Source organism: Passer domesticus, chromosome 7 (genome assembly GCF_036417665.1).
Source record: "Passer domesticus isolate bPasDom1 chromosome 7, bPasDom1.hap1, whole genome shotgun sequence".
In the NCBI taxonomy this organism is placed as follows: Eukaryota; Metazoa; Chordata; class Aves; order Passeriformes; family Passeridae; genus Passer; species Passer domesticus.
In genome coordinates this window covers 15,671,107-15,687,010 of record NC_087480.1, presented here as the reverse complement: position 1 = coordinate 15,687,010, position 15,904 = coordinate 15,671,107, and the positions used below count along the sequence as shown (strand labels likewise).

The 15,904-nt window shown below is 59.1% G+C and overlaps 1 protein-coding gene across 2 annotated transcripts; it reads right to left on the bottom strand.

Annotated features, from left to right (window-relative positions):
• Positions 1-3,624: 3,624 nt before the first annotated feature.
• Positions 3,625-10,701, bottom strand: PLP1 (proteolipid protein 1). 2 transcript variants are annotated; one of them, XM_064427097.1, is made up of 7 exons: positions 10,568-10,701; positions 8,130-8,316; positions 7,422-7,683; positions 6,466-6,634; positions 6,181-6,254; positions 6,004-6,069; positions 3,625-5,617 (listed from the first exon to the last, which is right to left on the bottom strand). In XM_064427097.1, exons 1-7 carry the CDS (start codon positions 10,569-10,571, stop codon positions 5,546-5,548), a joined length of 834 nt encoding a protein of 277 aa, XP_064283167.1. In that variant the 5' UTR covers positions 10,572-10,701; the 3' UTR covers positions 3,625-5,545. The 2 variants fall into 2 exon arrangements, with proteins under 2 accessions (XP_064283167.1, XP_064283168.1); XM_064427098.1 differs by having other exon boundaries at positions 5,050-5,617; positions 7,527-7,683.
• Positions 10,702-15,904: the final 5,203 nt, after the last annotated feature.

The following is a 15,904-nucleotide window of genomic DNA, read 5'->3' as shown; positions in this document are numbered from 1 at the left end:
AGTGTCTGGGGTCCTCCAACTACTTCAGCTATTCAAAAGGCAGCTGAAAACACAGTCAGCACTGGTGGGAGATGGCTCTGGCATGGTGGGGTTGTGGGGTTTGGGTGAGGCTGCATCACATCAGGAAGGGTCTGTCTGAAAGCACCAGAAGCTGCTGACTCCCCTGGTGTGAGGTGTTTGTAGGGAAGTGCAGACAGAGGCAGGAGCCATAGAGAGGCCATTCCCTTATTCCCCACTTTCCCTCTGTCAGCTGTGGCAGAGGGCTCAGTAGGTTTTGTCATGGCATGGGGAGAGGAAGGATCCCTGAGGGCAAAGGAGTGTTTCCAAAGGAAGGCAGTGAGCTGCTTCTGTGTGGGACAGATGCTGTAGCATATCCCAGTGTGTTTGGAGAAGAGGAGGCGTGAGGAGTGTCCTGATCCCATTCATCTTTCTCTCCCACTGCCCTCTTGAGGATTCTGCTGCTCTGGCTGGGTAGTGCTCCTGAAGAGCCATGCAGCTGCTTGGTGGTGGGCTAAGGGAACTGGGTTCTCCTCAAGAGCCACTCTGAGGAGCACCGGTGGCTGCAGATGCCCTGGGGCTGCTCTCTGGTGACCAGGGGTGTTCCCTGAGTGCAGCTCCTCCTCAGCTCTGGGCCTGCTCCTCAAGGCAATAAACTCTGAGGAGATTCATGGATCTCTGGATACAGCATATTCTTGTGTGAAGCTGAGGTTAAGCAGAATGAATAAAGAGTTAAAAATGCCCCTTTAGGAACCTCTGAACCCTACTCCAAGCTCCAGCTCCAAACAGAGGCTTGGGGAGCTCTGACACTGGGAGCACTCGGCACTGCCCAAGTGGGAGGTGATGGCAGCTCCATCAGTGGTTATCTGAAGGGCACAGGTGAGTCAGAGTCCCTTGACAGAGAGATTGGGCTAATCTGTAAATGGTGGATAGCCTGCTGAAGTGATTGCTCATGCAAAAGCAATCAGAGATGGACAGATATAGCCCCTGGCCCAGTGCTTGCATGGCTGCTGCAGGAGCTCTTTCCTTATGACTTCCTGGGGTCCTCTGGGGGCTGATGCACGTGGCCACGTGCAGGTACAGGACTTCTGGAACACGTTGCTTGGAGAAGCTGTGGCTGCCCCATCCCTGGGAGTTAACTGGGATTGAAGTCCAGGGAGAACGGAGCTCTGAGCAACCTGCTCTAGTGGAAGTTGTCCCTGCCTGTGGCAGGCGGTGAAAGCTGGATGATTGTTAAGGTCCCTTTGAACCCAGGCCATTCTGTGATTCTGTGACTTTCCACTTAACTATTCCCTCCTCATCTTCAGACAGACACTCCTGGCAGAGCTGGACCATGCAGAGGGAGAGAAAGCAGCTGTGTGCTCGATCAGGTGCAGGTGAGGACTTCAGCCATGGCAGGTGGGTGTCAGCACCATGCCACTGGCACGGTACTGCCTTGGCAGGCAGAGCTGCTGGCCAGGCATGGCTTATCCAAAACACAGCTCCGTACTAGCCCCTGTGGAGAAAACTGCCCTAGCTGAAACCAGCACATCATCTGCACAGCCTTTCCAGGGCTGAGTCCGAATCCATGCTGAGAGAAATGAGCCTTTGGTGTGTTCATGGTGTGTCCTGGTGGGCTCTCTGTGTCCCGGGGGCTCGGGGGAGGGTCCGGGCAGCGTAGGGAGGGGGACCGGGGCTGCGGGGGGAACCGGGGCTCGCTGCCCGAGGAGCCGCTGCATCCCGCGGCCGCGGGGAGGAGCCGCAGGACCGGGGATGCGCGCCCGGAGGCTCGGGATGCGGAGGAGGCCACCAGCCCGGCGGCCCTTCGCCCTTGGGGGCTGTCTGAGCGCAGGGCTGGGTGCCCATGCTCATCACCAACACCCCCTGCGAGCCGCCATCGCCTCCCCTCTCTTTTCCCCTCCCCAAGGCAGACAGGGCCCTCTCCCGGGGCGGCAGGGCACAGGATGGAGGGATGGGAGTTGCCTTCTTGCCAGCAAGCAGCCCATGGCACTTGCTCCAGGGTCCCTTTCTGTGGTCCAGCCTTTGCGGGAGCACAGTGCTGCCGCATTTTAGCCGCAGGTGATTGCACTGTGTCCTCTGCTTGGAGCTTTCCTGATGGACCAAGATGTGGTGTGGTTTGGTTTGGTTTGGTTTGGTTTAGTTTTTTACAGAGATGGGGTTTGCATGAGGCAGAGCTTATTCCCTGTGTTTTCTCAGCCAGTTCCTGGAGGGCGCTGGGTGCCCAGGAAAGGAGCTCTGAGGGCACTTCCAATGTCCCCAGGTGGGGTGGCAGCGGGGCATGGCCACAGGCACACCTGATGGGGCTACATCTGGCCCTGGGCCTTGCCCAGCAGCCTGGCCTCGCTGGCTGCTCTCACATGCCACCTCGCACTTGCTGTCCCCAGCCCGCAGCCCGGCCGGGGGGGCACCAGTCTCTGCCAGGGGAAAGAGATGGTGTTTTGTTCCCCAGCTCGCTCCTGCCCAGAGGCTGATTGTGCACACACAGGACCCTTTCAGCATGGGGAGAGGAGGGTGATGGCATCTGGGAACGCAGGGAACAAAGGGCCCTGTTGATGCTGGCTGCAGCCCCATGGGTTTCTGTCAGCCAGGGCAAGGCCGAGCTGTGCCACTGAGCTGGGGCAGCAGCAGTGCATGAGCTAAACCTCCCCTGGCCGGGCTGCATGGGCAGCTTTGCTGCCTGTTTGGAGGGGGCTGAAGCCAGGGAAGAGAAGGGGGAGTGGGATTTGGGCTAGGGTCCTATCTAGGAAGAGTAGTGAAGGTCCCACCCTGCCACTTCCAGTGGCTGTGCCTGAAATCTGCATTTTTGGCAGACCTGTGGGGCTGGGAGCATCCCTCTGTGGCCTCACTCCCCAGAGGCCCCTGGGCACAGCTTCTGGGGAGATTTCCAAGAGAAACAATATTTAAATCAATAATTTTTGAGCATCTGCTGTGGAAAAATGCACCTAAGGTTTTCTGGGGCAGAAAGGCAGCAGCCGATGCCCTCCCACACACCAGCACTGTGGACATGGTAAACAGTCCTGCAGCAAATGGCACCACAGAGCCACAGACAGGACATGTAGGGCTCTGTGACTGTCCAGTGTGCCTCTGTGCCTAAACAAGACCATCCTGTTCCACACAGGGCTCCCTGCAAGCGAGACAATCGCCCACCCTGCATGGCTCTGGCCATGTCCATCCCACACATGCTGCCTTAGTGCCAGCCAGCTTGGCTTGAGATGTCCTGTTAGTTTTGCTGTGGTTTTGTTGTGCTACATGAGGAGACATAGCAGAGGCTGTCAGCACGTGGGCCGAGTGTTAAAGGGCAGCAGCAGCACCAAACACAAGCAAGCAGCTGCTGCAAGACCCCAGCTTTCTTCAGGGTGGCTGGAGGAGAAATAAGAGGTTTTAAGGGCCCCCCCACCAGCTGGGAACAATGATTTTGAAGTCAGAGTTATGAACCTCGTGGCTGGAGTGGGCAGAGTCATGCAGGGGCTGCTGGCCCACACATGGGTCAGCAAGTACTGCTCCTCTGAGACCTTCTCTTCTGCAGCCTCCCTTTCCCTGCAGAGCCTCCCCCTTTTTTTTTTTTTTTTTTCTTGTGGGGGAAGAAGGTGGGAAAGCCAGCACAACAAAAGGACAGGCAGACGTACATCTTGTTCAGAATGTTCTTAATTTTAATGTATTTTCTTTAATTTTTATAAAATACATCCTGTAAGATAAGTCTTTAAAAACTTGCTCCTTTTTATTGCTGGTTAACAAGTTGAAATTCTAGATCAGAAATGAAGGAAACACTTTCAGTTGATTAACTCTTTTTGCGTGTGTATGTGTGTGTGTATGTGTGTGTGCGTGTGTGGGGTCTGGGGACAAGGGTGGGAAGGAGGACCTGGTTATTCTTTGTTAAATGGATATGAAAAAAAACCCCAGCAAACCCCCAAGAGAGATAGCACTGATGTGAATTTCCAGATCTTGACTGGTTTCTCCCCACCCTGCCACCCCTGCTGGCATCTCCCCCCTCCCCATCCCGTGTGCGTTGGTAGCCTGGCCAACCTATTTCAGCATTCCTGGCAGCAAGGATCCTTCAAATGCACTGCTCAGCAGATCTGCCTCCTTATCCTTGCCCCTGCTGAAACCAGCACTTAAAAATATATATAACAACAATACAGACATGAAAAAAAAAGAGAAAAGAATCCATGCAAGATGGAGCTTCAGTCTGCCACTGAAATTAGTTTCTCCAATAAATAAACACAAAGATTAGCACTAAGGAGAGAGGCAGGGAGAGCAAAACAAATCACCAGTTGTCAGGGATGACTGGAAACAGCACTTCTGCAGGTCTGGCTGGATCCATGCTACCCAGCCAGAGGGCTTTCCTCCAGCTGGAGAACAGTCATGGAGAAGAGGTCTCCACCCAACCCCTTGCCCCCCATCCCTCTCCATGGGAAAAGACTGGCACCAGTAAGGATCTGGATTGCAGAGACGGGCTGTGTTTGCACCCTGGGACCCCCAAACCGCCACCTTTCCTTCCCTCCTCAATTCCTTCATGGGTGTCACCTGGAAGCAAGATGCTGCCAGTCCCTCCCACCCTGGCAGGCACAAGGCAGCTGTCCTGACTTGCAGGAAAAAAAGTGAGGGGGCGAGAGGGACAGAAGGAGGGGTGGTTACATTTGAAAAGGGGGGGAAGCGAGCCGAGCTCTCTGGCACAGTGGAGGTTAGAGAAGCAGACATCACCCCAGAGAAGAGCACCATTGTGAAGGGCACTGGCAGGGCAGGTGAGGCACGCGGTCCCGAGGGTTATCCCCTGCCTACGGAGGGATGGCTCTGGCTTTACGCTCCCAGGGCTTGCTGCAGAGGTGTCCCCTCCTCCGTCAAACCTATTTGCTGCCTCTCTGCTGCCTGGAGGGTAAAGCCAAGGGTCCCCCTTGTCTACAGAGACACCAAACTCCTTTAGGCTTTAATAGGAGCAGCTGGGTTAGGGCTTTATCGGCATTGGGATCAGCACTCTCTTCTCCACACTGGGAAGATCCTTGCCCTGAACTCCCTTTGCCGTGGCTGCAGCTGGCGATTTAGGTTAAATTCATCTTTCTCTGCTAAGGGAAAAAAATCCTTCTCTTATTCTCCATCCATGGGTGGTGACAGCAGACAGCTCCAGGAGAGTCTTTAGCAATGGTACCAGGACTGGGCCAACTTCCTTTTCTCTCTAGGTAGCCTCTTGCTACTCATGGAGCAACCTACATGGATTTCTTCCTCCCAGGAGCTTGAAGGCCTTTGCTCATCCCTAGGCAACACTGGGACATTGGAGAAAGTCCCTCCTCTTCTCTGGTTTTGTTGGGCTTGGCTCTAGAGCGAGCCGGCTACGGATGAGCAACGAGAGAAAAGTGCATAAAGAGGCGTCCATTGGTGGGAGGCTCTCCTTCCTGGTCACGCTCAGCTCAATGGATGCGAGGGAGGAAGAGGAGGGGAGTCATCAGCGAAGGCAGAGTTAACGCAGGAGACCTGGTGTCAGGTGGCTGCAGTGTTAAAGCCTCGGGGTTAGACAAAGAAGGGCGTTTGGTCTGGCTGGGCTCCGCCTCGTGGGCTAGAACTTGGTGCCTCGGCCCATCAGCCTGAGGACTGCGAAGTTGTAGGTGGTGGCGATGATGAAGGTGACCTGTGGGTGGGAGGACAGTGAGCGAGGGGGCAGCCCCCAGCCCCACACCCCCACACACAGAGCAGTGCCCTGCAGAGCCCCGCAGCCCCGGGACACCGCAGTGCCACCGCGGTGCCGTGTCGCTGGTGTAAACAGGAGGAGCACCGGGGAAAGGCAGGGCACTCCGTGCATTGGGACCTCTCCCTGGCGGTCTGCTAAAGCCTCTCCAGATCCCCTCCTGCAGCCACCTCTACCTTATGGCCTGGACTCACCATCTGCACTTACGTGCCAGAAAACGACACGAGCACAGGCTCTGTCCCATCCATGCCCACCACCTTCGCTGTCCTTTTCCCCCACATCTTTGCCAGGCGGAGAAGAACGGCTGGGCAGGGGGAGCACTGACTCACCAGTGAGACCAGCGTGGCAGCTGCCCCCACGAAGGCTGCGATGAAGAGGTGGAAAGTCATCTGGAACTGCAAGGGAACAGGAGGGTGAGCTCACGGGGTCCCCTGTGCTGCCTGGGGAGGCCAGAGCCGAGGTGTCCCACCGAGGGGAGCACACGTGAGGTGGCAGGGGTTACTCACCTCGCTGGTCTTGCAGATGGAGAGCAGGTTGGAGCCGCACACCTTGCCAGGGAAAGCATTCCAGGGCAGGACACCTGTGGAGATGTGGGAGCCAGGTGAGTGGGGCATGGCTGGCAGCTGGCTTCCTTGCTCAGCTTCCTGCAGCCACCTGTCACACACCGCCCAGCATTTTGGGGCTCTTCAGCACCTGCCCTGCTTTATCCCACCCAACGTGCCTGGGCCCTGCCCTCCATCCCCCCTCCTCTGCCCTGAGCCTGGCTCCTGGGTGGGGAACCCGGCACTCACCGTACATCCTGGCATCCGCACACAGGGTGCCAATGCTGGCCGAGGTCTTGGTGGGGTTGCCAATGGACTGGCAGGTGGTCCAAGTGTTAAAATAGATGTAGACAGGCACCGCGGAGCAGGCGAACACCAGGAGCCAGATGATGGTCAGGACGTAGGTAATGCCCACAAACTGCAGGGGGCAGGACAAAGCCGGGCACAGCCGCGGTTACCAAGCGGCCCAGGCCACGGACAGGGGAGCGCGAGGTTCCCCAGGCAGGGGAGGGCGTGGGGCAGGTGGGGAGTGCGGTGCTGCCTGCGCCCAGCTCTGCACTGCTGGCCAGAGGCAGCGTGTCCCCAGGCAGGCAGCACAGGACAGCAGCCCAGGCTGGGGGCTCCTGCGGCTCACGGGAGCAGTGCCAGTCCCAGATCCACGCCCGGCTGTGTGCATGGGGGTGACTGGCAGCAGCAGGAATGCTGCCACCTTTGGGGAGGGGTAACCGTGGCCACGGCCAAGCAGGGTTTGATCTCTGCGGGAGGGCAGCTGCAAAAGCTGCCTTGGGTGTCAACGTGGCTCTCCTGCCCTCCCTCCATGGTGCCACCCCAACCAGCCCCCGAGGGAACCACAGCCGTGCCCCTCTGCTCCCCCAGGGCACAGGATGCCTTTGCCAGCACTTTGTCACAGTTCCCAAGCACAGGGGAGTGGACGACCCCAGGGGTACCAGGTGCCACAGGGCTTTGAGCTGCCAGCACTGCAGGGATGCTCGGGTTCTCCCTGCCCATGTTTAAACATGAAGCAGTTTATTTAAACGTAGCCATTTAGGCTGCATTGGTCCCCAGGAAACACGGCAGGCCTGGGGGAGGACAGCAGGGCTGTGCTTCCCTTTGGGACATCCCAGAACCCGGACGGCCGCCGTCTCCTGCCCTCTGGTGAACCCGCTGGGGCGCGCGAAGGGGTGCCAAACCCCGGTTAAGATCACCTTGTCAGGATGTCCTAGCCACTTTCCCAAACAATGACACACCCGCTGCCACGAGTGAGCTCGCTGGGGGCCTCGCGCTCCCCTCCCTTTCGGGCCCCCAGTTACCGTTGCGCTGAGGCCCTTGCCGCAGATGGTGGTCCTGTAGTCCCCAAAGATTTGCCGGACGGCGCCGGTGGTGTAGAAGCCTTCGGCCAGCAGCAGGGCTCCATAGAGGAAGAAGAAGGCAGCTGTGCCGTAGATGAAGTACTGAAAGCCGTGGATGCTGTGGGGGACAGGAGTGGGCAGGGCTGCTCAGGTGCTGGAGAGCTCAGCCCTGCGTGTGGCAGCCCGGCCGCTGCTGCTTCCCCTCCCCACGCTGCCCCAAGGGGACCAAACACAGGGTGAAGCCACAGGAGGAGCAAGCTGGGACAAAGCTGTGGTGAGCAAGGCTGCCGCCGACACCCCCAGCTCCTCCATACCTACCCCGTGCAGAGGTCCAGCTCTACCCAGGACACCTAGCAAGGGTCAGATAAAAACTGGTGTGAAATAAAACGAGTGGCCACTCGGACCCTGCCATGCAGCCGTGGGCAAAGGCAGCTGGGGGTCTCCTGGTGCCCGGGTGAGAGCTTGGCCCCGGCCAGCCCAGCCAGGCACCTCAGGCTGGCACGGAGCAGGACACAGCTGTGAGGGGCCCCGGTGTGAGGCGGTGCTCTGCAGCAGGGTACTTACACATCGATGAGGAACTCATAGTCCTGGTAGTTTTTGGAGAAGTAGGTCTCGATGAGCTGCTCGGTGCCTGTGAGGGCTTCGTGCCCACAGCCACAAAACAGCGCTACCCCAAAGAAGCACAGGCCAGTGGCAACCAAGGAAGCAAAGGGTGCCCCAATGAGACATCTGGCACAGCACTCGAGTAAACCTGTGGAGAAAAGAGGAGAGGTGGCGCGGGACTGCTGGGACAAGGATTGCTTGGAGCCTGCAGCTCAGGAGCACGAGCACAGTGGGAGACAGGTGCCTGCCAGGAGGAGGGAAACAGGTGGAAGGAAAACCCCAGAAACAACCCATTGCAGTGCTGTAGAGCCAAACCCAGCAGCTCCCCTGAGAGCTCTCCCAGCAGCTCAGGAGCCCACCCAAGGGTGCCCAGGGATGGCGGCAGCGTGGGGCACAGGGGCTGTGAGGAGCCAGCCATGCTGACCCGTGACAAACAGATGGAAATAGAGCGTGACATAGCGTAATGCCAGTGGGACCTGGCAAACAAGCTGCTAATGGGCTCCCCACTGCCACCACAGCGGCCACCACGGCTGCCTGCAGTTCTGCTTTGCCACTGAAGATGGAGGGGAAGCCAGCACCTCCACAGAATCGAACCCCAGGGAAGATCCAGCAAGGTGGCCCTGCTTGGGGCAGCACAGCAGGAGCCAGCACACACCCTGAGCACTCTGCACTTCCAGGTGGCACTGTGGGCACTGCTCCCTTGCCTGGCACCCCGCAGGCAGCTCGGGCTGCAGCCACCCCTTTGTGCAGGCAGACGTGCTGGTAGGAAAGAGCCGTGCTAGCTCCACAAATGACAACACTTGTGTAATAGGTTTAGTCCTCCAGGAGCTGCGTGAGGGCAGGGAAAGCAAGGACACACAGCAGTGTGCTGCTTGGAGTGCCTAAATGCTGGATTTTTTCAGGAGTGAGGCCATGGGCACCTGCTCCTTCTGCACGTCAGGGCTCTCCGTGCAGGAGTGCTGGCTCAGCTCCCCAGTGGGCTGGCTCTGGAGGTGCCAGCCAGTTCCTAACATGGGCTCAGCTCCCCAGTGGGCTGGCTCTGGAGGTGCCAGCCAGCTGTGTCCTGCCTGCTCTGGGAGCAGGCAGCCAGGTGGGTTTGCACCCACCAGCATTTGGCTCCAGGCAAGCTGGGACAAGCTGCTGCCCTGGCTCTGTGGCACCTGGGGAAGCCGCTCCCCTTCCCCAGGACGCGGGCTCTGGCACCCCACTGCCCAGGGCACAGTGGCTCCCTGGGCACATCCCATCTGGGCATAGAATTTCTGCCTTGAATGCCAAAAAGGCACCCACAGCAAACCCACGCTCCCTCCACAAACCCCACAGTGCTTCTCTCCTCCCCAGCAGGACAAGAAAGCCGTGGGGTCCTGGCCAGCTCTCCCCTCCCCACGGGGAGCAAGGTTGCGCAGTGGCACCGAGGACAATGGGGGATTGTCCTGGCACTGCCACCCCAGTGCTGCCCCACGCCAAGAGCAAACAGGGAACAAAGGCAGCGCTATAGGGGAGTGCTGGGACCCCTCCCTCTTGTTTGCCTTGGACACAGCAGATCCAGGGGGGCCTCGTTCATCCTGGCCAGCGCTGCTCCCAGCCTCGCTGGGACCCACAGGGTCTGGCCCCTCGCTGGGCCAAACTTGCCTGTTCTGGTTGGGTTTTTGGCCAGCCGGGAGTGGCACGGAGGTGCCCGCGCTGGGGCAGTGAGCAGCTCCATTCCCAGGGGACTGCAGGATGCAACAGGGCCCGGCAGGCTCCCTGCCACAGCCCCTGCTTTGGGAAGCTGCAGGGGGGAAGCCTGGGGAGGGGAAAGGAGGGGAGAAAGAGCCCTTGTGCCACACAATCCTGAGCCTTGTGCCCAGGCTCCGCTGCTGCCAGCGCCAAACAACGTGCTGCAGACAGGAGGAGAAGGCAGGGGGGCAGCAGAACAGGGCACCCCTGGGAACAGAGCAGCCCTAAAACCCCAGGGGTACACTGGCGAGTATTAGCTCTGCTGTATCAGTAGGGAAACTGAGGCACCAGGTGTGCCTCTGTTTTCCCAAGGCTGCTGGCACAGAAGTGGCACGAGCTGTGACGGGCTCAGTGCCCAGCTCCTGCCAGCCCCAGGCTGGAGCTCTCATCTCTCCAGCCCACGGGGTGAGGGCTGGGCTGGGACAGGCTGTGGGGATGGCAGCTGCCCTCACAGACAGCACAGGAGCACATGGGGACAGAAAACCGCCTTGGGAAAGAAAACATCATCGCTGCCGTGCCAAGGCATCCTCCCTCGGCAGCTCCAACAGCCAGCACGGGCACGGTGGGGTCACCAGGACCTCACCAGTGCCAGAGGAAACTTTCAGTGGGCTCTGCTGTGGATAAGGTCCCAGAGCCAGCAGCAGCAGCTCTCCAGGTGTCCCCCACCCTCACCCCATACTCACCCATGGTGCTGGACTTGGTCACGTCCCGCGGTGGCTCTGCTGCTCCGGTGCTGTGCGAGCCTCCCTGCCAGGCTCCCACGCCCTGGACTCCCCCTCTGGGTGCCTGTCCCGCTCTCCAGCAAAGAAAAGGGCTCTCTGAGTGACAGCCACCCCCCTTAAAGGAGCGGGCCCGCCCTGCCCGGCCCCCCCAGCACCCCTTGGCTGCCAGCTCCCGGGTGCCCGGCGATGCCCGGGCAGCGCTGCCAGCGGCCCCCGCAGCCTCCTGGGGGAAAAGGCTTCTGCAAAAGTGACAGAGCAGCCTGGGGGCAGGGAAGGGGGTTGTCCCCCCGTATTGGTGGCTCTGGGGACATCCCCCAGCCCCACCGGGCTGTGTTTGTCCAAGCTGCCCATAGAGGCAGTGTGTGAGTCTGGCCCTGTGGGACAGCAGCGATGTCACCTGTCACCTCCCTGATTCCCAGCATCTGCAGCAGGGAAGAGGGGTTCCCATCCCAGGAAGCTGCTCTCAGCTTTGGGGGCTCCAAACGGGAAGCTTTCCCTTTTTGCTGGGAATCTTGCAGCTACTTCCCCCAGCCCCGTGACCCCCATGGGGCAGTGGCGTTCTGGTGGGGACACTCGTGGGTCCCCGTGGCCTCAGGGCTGTGGCAGGTGCAGCCTGCTCCCTTGGGTGCCCCCCATCCCATGGGTGCCAGGGTTCCCATGGGTGGCCCTGTGCCCTGCAGCTGTGGAGGCAGCCCAGGGAGCCTGCAGAGGGCAACCGGCCCCTTCCCGGCAGCACAGGGGACAAAGCCCTGCTGTGTCCCTCAATGCCCCTCTGTGTGCCAGGCAGCGAGGTGGCAGGGCCTGGCTCTTCCTGGGCTCGGGGACACTGCTGGGCTGTGGCAGGCCAGGACCAGGGTGGGCCACCCTGTGGGGACCCTTCTCCAAAAACCCAAAAACCTTGCCTTGCCCACAGGTGGGCTGGGGGCAAACACCACTTGGGCACCTGTGCCAGGGCGTTGTGGTGGCCAGCTGCACCCGACAGCAGCAGGGCACAGCCCCTGGCCCCACAGCACCCCTCCCTGCAGGATGGCAGAGGGGCTGCCTGGTGTCCCCAGCCAGATGTGGAATGGGAGGGGACAACAGAGCAGGGGCAGCCTCTGCCACCACTGTGGCACCTCCCTTAGCTCCCAAGGTGGCACCCAGGTGGCCTGGCAGAGATGTCACCTGGCCATGATGGCCTTGAAATGGCCACGGGAAGGTGACAGACTTGCAACACCCCTTTGGAAATAAGCAGAACCCCTCCAGCCACTGGAAACCAGCAGAGCCCTGCCTGCATCCCAGGGAAGCCCAGAGGGGCCCCCTGCCACCAGGAGGAAAAAGTATTACATAAAAAGTCCCCCATAAATAAAACATATAAAATTCAACAGGAAAAGAACAACAGGAAAAGAATAAAATATGGCATGAGGCAAAAAGATACCAGCCCCTCTTTTTGTTTCCACGGAAATCCCAGGCTTCTGGCTCTGCCATTTCTGAACACTCTGGAGGGAAGTGGGAATTTTACCACTGGGCACAAGGGGAGCAGCTAAGAGGGACTGTGATTCCTGATTCTGCAGAAATTCTTGGTTATTGGGCACTTTTAGTGAGCAGGTGGATGACAAAGAGTGGGATGGAAACCCCTTGGCCCTGTCATTAGTGGCAGTGGGGACCAGCCACCACCTCCTGGCAGTGCTCTATGATGTTCCAGAGCAGGACTGAGGACAGGGAAAAGGGAGAAATCCCCCTCCTGGGACTTCTAAGGCTTGAGGGAGAAGAAAATGTGCAGGAAAATGTTGGAGTTGCCTTTCCCATGGCAGCATTGGGGGTACCCTGCCCCAGGAGCTGGGTGGGCACCCACAGCCCAGCCCAAGCACTGCCCATGCCTGCGCTGCCCCGGGGGCACCTGTGGCCACGGGGGTGATGGAAAACCCTTCCTGCATCCCTCTGCCTTTGCACTTCAGCTGGACAGCTCGGGAGTGCCCCTGCTGCAAAGGCAGCCGTGCATTTCTGCCTGCTCAGAGCAATGGTGCAGCTCAGCCCCTCCTGGATGAGCCCCAGGGGAGCTGCAGGGAGCCTGCCAGCCCACATCAAAGCTCTCCTGCTGCTCGTCCCTGCCAGAGAAAGCACTGCTGCTTCCCAGGTGGGGAACACGCCAGCCTGGTAAAAATAAACATGCTTATAAATCAATATGGATCACCTTGCAATTTGTTCTGACCCTTGGGCAGTGACCAACTGCATCCAAAACTGGCCCCACCCCCGGGAAATGAAGGGTTTGGTCAGGAGCCCTCACTAACAGAGCCTGGCACTGCCACACTGCCCCTTCCAGGTGTGCTGGGGGCTGGCAGGGCAGGGCTGGGAGGGGATTTTCCTCCCCAGCACCCCCAGTGCTGCAAAGGGCTGCAGCAAAGTGAAGGGTCTGGATGGGCACACACACATCCTAAACACGCTCCCCACGTGGAAAGGACTCCCTGGAATCTCGGGGGGATTTTCTCTCAGCAGCTGCAGCTCAGACTCCCCCTGGGCCCTGGGGCTGGGGGGACAAGCAGGGGACACCAATGGCAAAGGGACAGCCACACAGGCAGCACTGGCTCATGCCACTCCACTGCCTTAGGGCAGAGCAGAGATGGAAGAGCAAGTAGGAGCACGTGGGGCAGGGGACCAGAGCAGCCCCTGTCCCTGTGCCTGTCCCTGTGCCTGTCCCTGTCCCTGTCCCTGTCCCTGTCCCTGTCCCTGTCCCTGTCCCTGTGCCTGTCCTGTCCCTGTCCCTGTCCCTGTGCCTGTCCTGTCCCTGTGCCTGTCCCTGTGCCTGTCCCTGTGCCTGTCCCTGTCCCTGTCCCTGTCCCTGTCCCTGTGCCTGTCCTGTCCCTGTCCCTGTCCCTGTGCCTGTCCTGTCCCTGTGCCTGTCCCTGTGCCTGTCCCTGTCCCTGTCCCTGTCCCTGTGCCTGTCCCTGTGCCTGTCCCTGTCCCTGTCCCTGTGCCTGTCCTGTCCCTGTGCCCGTCCTGTCCCTGTCCCTGTCCTGTCCCTGTCCTGTCCCTGTGTGTGCAGCCACAGTCACCACACGCTGTCACCTGTCCCATCACTCTGGTGGCACAGCACAGCCTCCCCACTCCCAGCACAGGCTGGGCGGGCAGGCAGCCCTCCCAGGGCTGAGGCAGGAGCCCAGCTGCCAGAAGGGCTTTTCCTGCACTTTCTGGGAGGATTTGTATTCCCTGCTAACTGATTTATTTGCTTACAGCCCCGCAGGGGCTGCACTCCTCATTTTCTGCACTCCCCTGGGCACGGGGCTGGGCTTTCAAAGATGCCCAAATCAGTGTGTGCTGACCCTGCAAAACCCAGCCAGCACCTCCACTGTGCTCCCCAAAAGGCAGGCACAGCCCTGGGTACCCCAAGAGGCAGCAGCAGTGCCCTGATCCATTGTGCAGTCCCTGATCCATTGTGCAGTCCCTGATACATTGTGCAGTTCCTGATCCATTTTGCATCTGTCAGCAGGAGAATTCCCAGCCCATCTTGTCACAGCTCAGAACCTTGCTGCTATTTTTAGCCACTCACTTCCCCAGTCAGGATGAATTTCTCGTCATCTGCTGCTGATTTTAACTCTGCTCTGGAGCAGCTCCCTGCCCCGTCTCACCCACCCGAGCAGGGGGATTTTCCTGCCCCGCACTCCTCTGATTTCCCAGGGGATGTAGGAATGTATCCCTTGTTGACTGAGTGACAAAATTATCTTTTGTCTCTTTGCAAAGGAAAAAAAAAAGCCTAGAAGTTTCTCTCTTTAATTAGGTAAAAATACAATTTATAGGACCTTAGGAACTTCATCTCAAATTTAAGGATAGCCAATTGGACAGGAGCCAAAAATTCAGTAGAAAAAGAAGAGAGCAAAGGAAGTGATGGCTTTTGTGAGGTGTTTTACCAGGGGCAAGAGGCTTGGTTTTTCTCTGTAAAGAGCTTTGCTATTTTGCCTTTTATGAAAACTTTTCCTTTCCAGCACTGCCCCAGGAGCCGTCCTGCTGATTTGGTGCCACCGGAGGTGGCTGAGCTGTCTTGGGTGTGACACAGATCTCCAGGAGCTTATGAGACCTGCCTCCAGGAGATCTTTATATCCAGGTGGCTCCGCTCGAATCAAGAGGAGGCAGAGGCTGTGCTGGCTGCAGATCTGTCCGTCTGTCCGTCTGTCCGTCCCTCCGGAGCCAGCCCCGCTCCCGCTGCCCGCCTGGCTGTCCTCACCGTCCTGTTGGTATTCCCGGCTCGCTGCAAGGCTGCAGAATGTGCTAATAAAAATTAAATTAAAAAAGGAAGAGCTGGTGGAGGCTGTCAGAGGACAAGGGAGGTGCGCTGAAGGACAGACAGACAGACAGACAGGGGAGAGGAGAGGAGAGGAGAGGAGAGGAGAGGAGAGGAGAGGAGAGGAGAGGAGAGGAGAGGAGAGGAGAGGAGAGGAGAGGAGAGGAGAGGAGAGGAGAGGAGAGGAGAGGAGAGGAGAGGAGAGGAGAGGAGAGGAGAGGAGAGGAGAGGAGAGGAGAGGAGAGGAGAGGAGAGGAGAGGAGAGGAGAGGAGAGGAGAGGAGAGGAGAGGAGAGGAGAGGAGAGGAGAGGAGAGGAGAGGAGAGGAGAGGAGAGGAGAGGAGAGGAGAGGAAGGGCTAAACCCTTGTGAGGCTCAGCAAGGGCTGAGCACAGGGTGGGACCCTGCACCCTGAGCCCCCCAGGGATGCTCTGGAGCTCTCAGGACCCTCCCCAGCAAGCAGGGCTGCAGGCAGTGCAGCAAAGCCCAGCTGGATAACCGGGGCCAGAGCCCTCCCTGGCACCAGCACTCACCTCCTGCTGCCCAGACTTCACCTGGGACCACAGGGGCAGCCAGGAGGTGCTGGCCAGCAGGGATGGCACCGAGCTGAGCTCACCTCCACGCAGTCACCCTCCAGAGGAGCTGAGCAGATGTCTGCCCTTCTGGTTTGGTGTCTCTGGCTGATGTTTCTCTGTGCAGGAGCCTGACTTTTTAAACATACTAAATTTTTCAGTTTGGAAGACCTTGCCCAGCCCGTGCACCGTGCCTGGGGCAGCACGACCACCAGGGGCAGGGTGACACTGCAGGAGCCTCCCTGCTGTCCCCACAGGCTGTGTCACCCATGTGGGTGCGGGTGCTCAGGCTGTGTTTGTGCCTGGGGGGGTCAGCTGCTGGCAGCAGAACCCAGGGTACACCCCGGAGGTGCCAGCAGTGGCACCTGCAGTGCCCTCACCCAGGGCCCAGGCACTGGAACATTTCCTGGCTTCTCACTGCTCCTTTTACCCACCAAACATCCCTGTTATTTACTGCAGAAACCGGGGATAAT

Bases quoted from the DNA above. Each gene is read 5' to 3' on its own strand.
- PLP1 (XM_064427097.1), bottom strand. The intron at 6,255-6,465 runs GTGAGTGCCGGG...ACATCTCCACAG, and splicing joins TGCGGATGCCAGGATGTACG to GTGTCCTGCCCTGGAATGCT. The intron at 6,070-6,180 runs GTGAGTAACCCC...GTTCCCTTGCAG, and splicing joins CCATCTGCAAGACCAGCGAG to TTCCAGATGACTTTCCACCT.